This window comes from Leptonychotes weddellii, chromosome 3, assembly GCF_054177405.1.
Source record: "Leptonychotes weddellii isolate Sample4059 chromosome 3, ASM5417740v2, whole genome shotgun sequence".
Lineage (NCBI taxonomy): Eukaryota > Metazoa > Chordata > Mammalia > Carnivora > Phocidae > Leptonychotes > Leptonychotes weddellii.
In genome coordinates this window covers 67,915,995-67,926,164 of record NC_138371.1, presented here as the reverse complement: position 1 = coordinate 67,926,164, position 10,170 = coordinate 67,915,995, and the positions used below count along the sequence as shown (strand labels likewise).

General features: G+C 37.3%; 1 protein-coding gene across 1 annotated transcript in view; it reads left to right on the top strand.

Moving 5' to 3' along the window:
• GPD2 (glycerol-3-phosphate dehydrogenase 2) overlaps positions 1 to 10,170 on the top strand; it is a 101,245-nt gene that overhangs the window by 68,215 nt on the left and 22,860 nt on the right. The window contains exon 8 of the mRNA XM_081814420.1: positions 6,418 to 6,611. Within this exon, the coding sequence (XP_081670546.1) occupies positions 6,418 to 6,611 (194 nt within the window). The remainder of the gene's footprint in view (positions 1 to 6,417; positions 6,612 to 10,170) is intronic.

Below are 10,170 nucleotides of genomic sequence, written 5' to 3'. Positions count from 1 at the left end.
TTTTGTACTGCCTTCAGTGTACTCACCTTCAGAGACCGGGCCTTAGGATTTTTGAATTTTAATTAAAGTATTAAAGGTGAATAGGGTAAAAATTTCCATGAAGGGCATATTTTAATGAAAACACCAACAAATTAGTTTCATAAAATACTCAAATTTGCTTATGGAGGATCTGAAAATGAGGACCGCGCAGGTATTTGTATGTTTATGGCTTTAAAAATGTGTTTTGAAAAATATTACAGCAAGTAAAATTTGGATCTAATTTCGAATCTACCATATTAACAGAGATGATCGTCAGTGGAGAAATGGGTAGGGATAGAGATGGGACAAAAATAGCTATTATTTGGAAATCATCTAAGTTGAGTGATGGGCACATTAAACGGTTCTGTTTTTACGTATTTTGGAAAATTTTAACTGAAAAAGAAACATTTTGATAGTTTTAGTTAAGAAATTAATAATGATTAGCTCTAATGTACATTTCAAGACTTCTGTGGAAAAAATTCATGTGACCATGCCAAGAGTATGGACCATGAGTACTGTCTTTATCTCCATATGTAGTCAATCTAGTAGGCAAACTAGCAATTTTGTGTGGAGTAATGATCTGCGCTCCAGCTATTCATTATGATACTATTTGTAGTTGAGAAATATTAGAAGCTGCTTCCATTCCTAACCTTAGAAGATTGGATAAGTAAATTATGGCATATCTGCACAAGGGAATATTATACAGTCATTAAAATTGTAATTGTAAGTAACTTTAATGTTTTAGGAAAACACTAATGATACAGTGTTAGTCTAGAATGAAGGATACAAGATTATGTGTAGTATGATCTAAACACTGTATAGGTATATAGAAACAGTAAAGGTGATTATCTCTAGGTGATATGATTATGGGTAACAGTTAAAGGTGGTAATTTCTAGGTAATGTGGTTAGGATGAGAGTTATCTCTTCCGTATTTTAATAATCTTCCATAAAGGTTATATAAATCCTTTAATATTTGACAAAATGGATGTACAAAATCTATATTTTGTTTAACGTCTGCATTCTCCTGGAATGCTATCCTGCTATGTTCTATGATGCTTTTGCTTTATTATGAGTTTTTCAGTAACTAAATCTTCCTGAGGAGAGTCCAGGATACACCTAATTTGTACCAAATTCACTTCTACCAAGAAAAATATTATACTTCTATCAAGAAAAATATGAAAGCCTATTTCTTATCCACCAACTTCCAAGATTTCTTTCTCTTTTTTTTTTTTTTTGAAATGTCCTGATGACATTTTTTTTTTTAAGATTTTATTTATTCATTTGAAACACAGAGATAGAGAGAGAGCACAAGCAGAGGGAGAGGCAGAGGGAGAGGGAGAAGCAGGCTCCCCACTGAGCCGGGAGCCTGATATGGGGCTTGATCTCAGGACTCTGGGATCCTGACCTGAGCCGAAGGCAGATGCCCAACCGTCTGAGCCACCCAGGCGCCCCTCTTTCTCATTTTCTAAATGTCTATGTGTAATAAGTAGACCATCATTAGTATTTTCACTTAGGACTGAAGAAACCAAGGTGTTTTCAGGCTTAATGATAAAAATGTATGCAGTGGTACTTAATAGAGTTTTATAAACTACCAGCCACAGTTTAGTTAAATGGAAAGGAGAGAAGTAAATATATGTAAATATGCAAGTGTTTCTTGTATATAGGAAGTTTTCAACAATAGTTCCATTCATAATTAGATGCATTTATTTTGTATTGGATTAAAAATATGCAAGGCCAGCTAGTTTGTAAGTTTTTTTTGGGGGGGGGGAGGGTTTTTTTTTTTTTTTAAATACTCTTAGACTATAGATATAATACCTAAACCATGGACACACACATTATCATATTTGTTTGGATCTTAGTAGGTTCAGTATAATCTCTTGTGTATCATGTTTCATGTTTTCTTCAGTATTGTCTCAGGCTATGTTAATTCTGCCACTTAATAATGACATTGTTTGGGACAGGCCTTTTATTCTGCAAACCTTAGTTTACCATCATTAAAATGGGGAGACATTAAAATGGGGAGGGTAAATTAAAGTGACACCTTGGCACAGAACTTGATGTTCATCTCTTTACCTCTTGCTGACTGCATGACCTTGGCAAGCTACTTCTTTCAGCTCCTAGTTCCTTCTCTCATGAAAATAACTAATTTGTATACATTTTGACAATGATGCTTTGATTACTTTATATCCCTTTTTTTGGCTACTCTTCATGAAGTGTCTGGCACATATAGTGACCAGTAAGTATTTTTTGAATGAATCCTATTAACTTTTTTGTGTTATCTTGCCCAAATTGAGATTGTTGCTTCTTTTAAAGTCAAAATTTAATGTAAAACCTACATGGGATATTTTTAATATAGAGAAGTTAAAATATAAAAACAAAATATGATTCTTCATTTTATTGCTCAGATAACCCATGTGTACAAAAGTAAATAAGTAAAAGTAATCACTATAGAAATATAGAAAGATACAAAATGAAAAGTGAGATTCTCTCTTCTTCCTCATGTCCCCCACCTTATCCCTTACTTCAGTTCTTCTCTGGCAATCAATAACACTTCCACATGATTCCTTCCGTAAAATTGTGCGTTTATACTTGCACAATTGTCTATAGTTTTAAAAATTTTACATGAAAGAGGTCATGCTACACATATAGTTATGTATTATACTTTATAATATGCTAATAGAGTAGATAAGTGTTTTCAAAGAAATGTAAATATATATCACCTGAATGTAATATTTTCAAAACGGAATGCCTTTCTTAAACCCCCCCCAAATTTGTCATTAGCTTCAGGGCCTCTCCCCATAAATCATGAAAGTGTTAGTTACAGCTGGGCATGCTTCGGATGCAGTAAGGGATCTCATGCTACTTTGGGAGAAACGAATGTCCCCATTTTTAGCACCTTGAACTATAACCACTATACATCCTGTTGGAAACCTTAAAGGAGTGGTTTGCAGCCTAGTTCCTATTCAAGGTCTGTTGCAGTTGAGCCCCTTCCTTTGGGACTATGGCCTGGATTAAGGGTTTATTCCCTCTTTAGCACTGACCTTAAGGCATCCCAGGGATGGTTTTGCTCTCCATATCAACTCATTCTCTTGGGTGGGGTCAGACTGAAATGGCTTTCTGGGCTCATCAGTTAGTCACACTCAGTTATAGCCCAAGGGTTCGACTAGGTCCTTGGGGATGAGTCAGACCTTCTGGGGTTGCCCTATAAACCGACTGATGGTACCTTAAAGCCTAACATTTTCACTAGAACCTGGTCAGTTTAGAAATGCAGTGAGTTCAGTAGCCACTGATTTTTTGAGTGTAGGCTGCTAAAATGTAGAGCAAGGACCACGTGTATACCTTGTTGGGCTGTTTTGGGAGTATTTGTCATGTCATTTATTAAGCTTGTTATGACCCTAACTTACAGGTACCACGGGAGCAACTGTTTCGTTTGGATTATTTTAATTTCAGAAAACCCAGCACACAGAAATCATTTATTTTTAAAGGTACTCTTGAGCTGACATTAAGAACAAATCTGCAATTTTCATCAGAGTTGTGGCTAGATGCTCTTTCAAAAGCAGCAACAATGCAACAAATGACTAAAATACATGAAAATAATCATTTCCTCCTTCTACCTGTGGATGCCTTTTACCACTGGCAAGAGGTCAATTTTTTTTTTCTGTATTGCTGTGTGCATACTGTTAGCTGTAACACTGATTGCTAAGTAGTTAACAATAAATTGATTTCAGTTTAAATAAGGGTACTTCAGGAAGGCAATGGTCTGCATGAGAAAAATGTTCATTATGTTTAATCCTAGACACACACATAAATTAGCAGCAAGCTTTGCCTCCTGTTGTCAAGTGAATCATACATACTGGAAAAAGACCTCTGCCTCCCTGGGCTGTATATACCATCACTGTTGATATCCACTTTCAAACTTTAGCGTGACCTTGCAGAATTAATCCTTCATAAGAAAACAAACTTTTCCCAAAGGGAGAGTATGAATTAGATAATTTAGAACTGATGAAAGGTATTTCCAAGTGGATTCTTAAATTTTTATTCCATTCATTAGTGGCTTTGTCTTCCCTCTGTGCTTGTTAATTTTATGTTTGACACATATGTCTTCGCTTAAGCGGTTGATTCTCTACAGGTTCCAGTTATGTGTGTGTTGGTAACCATCACCTTCACCCTTTAAACTGCTTTTACTGCATTGAAAGGTTTTAAAGGATTCAGTAGTTTTGCTTTTCTAATAGCATTTCATGTCTAGGTGGTTGACTATTATAATTTTATGCTGAAGTTTATCAGGTTTATTGAGTTATTTAAGCACATCATATGATATCTGGTCCATAAAATGATCATACATAAAATATACCAACATATTGTGGGTTCCTTAAATATTAGGATATGGAATTTCTCCTTTTGTTTCAACATGGTACTGTTTATCACATTGGAAGCTTGAACTGTGAATGAGTTAATTCCCAGTCCCAAAGTGACTGATTTAATGTAAGGAGGGCATATTAACCCGGGATCAAATCAGTTGCTTACAAAATACATAATTAGCTGGTTTCTTTTAAGATTTTTTTTTAGAGAATCTTAGGACAAAGACAAAGCAAAAAAATATAAAATATTCTATCCTTGTAGTTTTCAATATATAAAAATGAAAGTGAAATTATTTTCTTGAAGTGAACCTGAGTGAAGATGAGATCTTAGCTGAAGGCTTAAATGATTGACACACTTCTATGGTGCTTTTTGCATATGCTAAATAGAACTGTGGCCCATTCTCTCAATGTCTCTCAATTGTGCTGTAGACAGTGTTTCTGTATACAAAGGATGTGTGAAAATGGCAGCATTTCATGAGACTGATGGGTCTTTGCAAAGAAAGACTCCTACTCCTTGCAATTTACATAAAGAAGATGCATTAGCTAAGCTGATTATAATTTCTTTTTTTTTTTAACAAGTTATTTTGTAGGTCTTTTTTTTTTTTAATTTTTTATCTTTTAAGTAAGCTGTATACCCAACCTGAAGTTTAAGTCACGACCCCAACATCCAGAGTCGTGTGTTCCGCAGACTGAGCCAGCCAGGGACCCCTAGATTTCTTTTTCATAAAATAATTATTTTGGTTTGCTTTTAAGCGGTTGTTAGTCTCTCATCCTTACACATTTGAATCAATAGGAGGTTCTTTTAAAAACATTTTTTTCAAGGGAATGATAAACATAAAAATTTGACTATTTGCCCTTTAAAATTTGTGGATGTAGGAAGGACTTGTTGAAATTTATTTAAACCAAATGGAATTGTGTTTTCTATTTAAGAAATTTCATTAATGGAAGCTGAAAATACCTTTAACATTGGCTTGCTGCGAGAATTCAGTCACTGAGGATTTGTAGGGACGATTTGAACATAACACTTCAAGATTCCTCCCACCCCTTATCAACTTCTCCAAATTTCTTTGAATGGTCAATGAATGCATTAAAACAACAGTTTCTACCGATTTAATGGCACTATTGGACAGGTTTTGTTACTATGTATTTATAGTGGCCTATTATTTCAAGTGTGTTTTATGCTTTGGTTTTAGAATATTAAGTATACGTTTAGTGAAAATTATTGACTAATATTTTGGAAGATTTTATGTAATCTGTCCAAAGAGGCATCCTTGAACTTTGATTTAATAGCATAAGACCTTAGCCTCTTACATCTGTTTAAAGATTGTCATTGCTAAGATATCCCTCTCCTTTTTGACGTTGTCCTGATACATTGTTATTTAAGTAGTAGGAGAAAACTGAGCCCTTTTCTCATTGATGCACTTCTTGAGGTTTCTATAAAATTGAAATAAAGTCAAAAATCTCATATTTGGTGAAGTAGTATAAGTCCATCTGGGTTACGAAGGAGTAAAGAACTTTCTGATTACATTTTAGTTTCTAGAAACTTAGATCCCTGGCTTTTCTCATGTACTTCTGAGACCTTATGCTGAAAGATGTGCCAAATGTCAAATGTCCCAGGAAAATGCTTTTCATAGACTTAAAAAAAGGTTGAAGAGCTCGCCTTAATTGACCATCATAAAAGGAATTAGAGACATTTATCCCACTGACATTATCTGATGTGAATGGTCCCCAGAATATAAAAACCCAAACAATTGGAAGGTGAAGTCCACTTTTGTAATTAACCTTGCATTGTTGAAATGGGGAGGGCTGGTTCTGCTGTGAATTTTATTATCACACTTGCTCCGTTCTTCTTTGTTACCAAAATTATTTTTTTTTTCTTTTAGGAATTTCTAGGGCAGAGCCTTGGCAGTAAAAGCCATAGTCCATGTGTTTTCTTGTTTGCTTATATGACAATTAGTGAACGAAGTAGTTTTTAGAATGCAGATGAAGGACTGAACATCTGCTAAGTTCAGAAATGTATAACCCTTCTTTTTCCATCAGCCCTGAGAGCATGGGACTTCTTGACCCAGCAACCAGTGATGGGCGAGTTATCTTCTTCTTACCCTGGCAGAAGATGACTATAGCCGGTACTACCGACACTCCAACTGATGTCACACACCATCCCATTCCTTCAGAAGAAGATATCAATTTCATTTTGAATGAAGTGCGTAACTACCTGAGTTGTGACGTTGAAGGTAACTGATGCATTCCTCCAAGTCTGTTTTCCTTCTTTTATACCTCCCAGCCCATCCCAGCTCTCACTGGTAACTGCCACATCCCTGGTGTGACTCCTCTTCACACTGGGCCTGCTCGAACTCTTCTGTACTGACCACCTCTTCTGGAAGATTTATGAGGCCCAAATTATAAAACAATAGGAAGAAGTCGCCTTTGTTCCCCTCTACTTTCTGCATTCCCATGAAACTCGTACAATTCCTTTCTGATAGTTTCTAATGGCCATACGTGAGTCATGCATGAGCTCCAAACACACATGCTCTCTGAGGAGAGAGTGAAATGTTTGCATCGAGATTTAATTTCTGGAGTATAAGAAGATCTGATTTACAGATATAGGATATCCATAGGAAATAATCAAAGAAATGAGAGGATGGAGATATACAATCTAAGAAGCTTAGTGAGCTTTACTATATGAAAAGTAGAGTGTTGACAGTGGATTTAGCTAAGAAGGATAAGTATGCTTTTTTAAATTGAAAAAGCCAAAGTTGACGTCTTTTCCATGTTAACCTGGGCATACTGTACTTTTAGTTTGGATGTCATAGTATTTTCTCTACTGTACATATATAACAAGTAGTTTTTACCCTGGCTAGTTTCAGAAGTTTTCCAACATTATCCTTCTGTATTTCCTGCCTCAGTTAATAGCCTCACCACCCAGTCACGCAAGCTGGAAATGGCGTGCTCATCTTTGGTGATCCTTCTCTTTCCACATCCAGTCCAGTTCCTGTCTATGCTCACTCTGAAGTATCACGTAAATCTCCTCTCACTTCATTGTCCTGGTCATACCTGCCTCACTTCTCACTCGGGCAGTTACACGGGCCTTCTAACTGGCTTCCAGGGGTCAGGCCCTGGTGCCCTCCACGGTCTGACCCTTCCATCGGGACTCTCCTAAAACACAATTCTCATCATCACCTCCTCGCTCAAGAATATCCCTTGGATGTCTCCTCATTGACTTTGGGAGAAATTCTAAACTATCTCGCATGGACTCCAAGGCTCGTCCCGACTTGGCTTTGCAGCTTTATAGTCCACCACTCCACCTTTATGCACTTTATAGTCTTGTCATTTCCAAATCAGTTCATGCATTTTCAACCACACGCTTTGTTTAGGATGAAACTTCACTCTGGGATGCCCTTTCCCCCAACTTCTCATCTTGACAAAATCCTGTTTCTACTTCAGAAGCCCCCTATCCTTATCCTTTGTACTTCCATAGAACGTTGGTCTAGTGTATCACAACGTTGTATTATAGGTAAGAGTCTAAGATATATTCTCACGTGGAGCTCCTGGAGGGTAAGCATTCTTTATTCAGCTACCAAGCTTATTGTCTATCTGGTATGCTACTCATTATTGTTTTGAACTAAAATGAATTAGTAATAGGCGCTTTCAGGGTTTTGGATGCGGGTAACAGTTTGAAAATCTTTCTATAGTAAGATAGAAATTTTAAGATTTTTGAAAAATAGTCTTCATCTATTTATATCAGGAATCTTCTATGATGTTGGCTTCAATGGAGGACATGCAGAGACACAATTTTCTTCTTGATGTGACTCACTAAAATCTATGAATCCTTTTTCCCTAAAGGATTTTTTGTCATCTTGTGATCACACATTTGCAAACAAACAAAACAAACTGCTTTAAAAAAATGGTCCCAGGGACTCTCCTAGTTTAATTGAAGGATCCATATTGTATAGTTGAGTTTCTTCTGATTTCAAGTAATGGATGTCATTTCATTTTGAGTAAAGTCTCTTTGGGTACCTGCATTAATGGTACAAATGTATGAACTACATGTAACTGAGATCTATGTGGCTAATGTTTATACTCTCTCTCATACACACCCTCACATAGAGTTATTTGGGAAATGGTCATGCCTTGTTTAATACCCGCATTTCAATACTCAAAATGCAATGCGATTTTAGCTGGATACTTTTTTTTTTTTTCCTTTTGAAATCTAAGAGGACTTTCATCTGGATACGATTGTATTTTATGTGTGTGGTTTTTTTTAAGATTTTATTTATTTATTTGACAGAGAGAGACACAGCAAGAGAGGGAACACAAGCAGGGGGAGTGGGAGAGGGAGAAGTAGGCTTCCTGCGGAGCAGGGAGCCGGATGCAGAGCTCGATCCCAGAACCCTGGGATCATGACCTGAGCTGAAGATAGATGCTTAAGGACTGAGCCATCCAGGCGCCCCTGGATATGATTGTATTTTAGTGTATTGATTATTGTTAATGAATCCTGCTTCGTTTCACATTTGCCTGAGTAGCATATTTGTTAAAAGTGGGTTTATATTGGACCCTACGAGCAGGAAGTTTAGATTGTTGGAGCAAGAAGTAAAATTAATTCAAGAGCAGAGAGCTCTATGTTGACAGTTTCCAAATTCTTAAAGTTCAAATGCAGTAAGATGAGAAATCTAACTGCTTATACGTGCTGAGAGGCTGGATGTGCTGGAAACAGGTGTAGGTTCCAAAAGGCTGCTGTGCCCATATCGTAGGTGGGGATTTCCACCAGTGAAATGAGCCTTGGGCTGTAGCAGAGACGGAAGCCTGCACCCCTTCCTCACTTTTATTCTGCCTCTGAATGCGTAGGAGATTTAGCAATACCTGCTGGGACCGGGTTGGTCTGTAAAAGTCTTGTCAATTCCCATGCCTTTTGGTAGTCAGGTTAATTGGTAAAACTGACAATGAGGTTTTTTTGCCAATTTTGATTTTTGGTAAAAGAGGCCCAAATTCCTAGCTGAACACTATAAATCAGGCCTGTCTCCTAGCAGTCCAGGGACTCTTGGGATTAAGAATCCCCTGGGGTGGGGCACCTGGGTGGCTCAGTTGTTAAGCGTCTGCCTTCGGCTCAGGTCATGATCCCAGGGTCCTGGGATTGAGCCCCGCAAAGGGCTCCCTGCTCAGCGGGAAGCCTGCCTGTCCCTCTCCCACTCCCCCTGCTTGTGGTCCCTCTCTCGCTGTGTCTCTCTGTCAAATAAATAAATAAAATCTTAAAAAAAAAAAAGAGAATTCCCTCGGGAGCAACTATCTGGGGTAAAAGCAGAGGTGACAGTGCTTTCATATACTTCATTTATTTCCCAGTGCACACCGTCTGTCACACCTGTGCTACTTATCAGCTTGTTTTTTTTTTTAAACAATTAATAATGATCCCTTATAGTTTTTTTTTTTTTTTTTCCCATGTGTGTTTCCAGTTGACCAAAGGCCTCATATTTGAGGAGTTCCCCTCAGTCTTGGTAGAATGCAGTTTGCTACTATATGTCTATATCTTAAAGTGGAGACATTTAAATTTACATTTTTTCCTAGGAATTCTGGTGTAACCCGATTTCTCTTCCATTATGATGAAGTGTGGAGAGAAAGTCAGCTTCGGGCCCTACTCAGGTCTTTGACTGTAGGCTGGTGCTGCCCATCTTTCTGTCCTTCCCTTTGTCTGTAGTGGTTAATACATGCTTCGTTTTTTAAAACTCTACAATTACCGAGCACTTTTTAGGCTAGACGCTCTATGGAGCATATTGCCTCTATCATCTCTTTGGTTCCTAA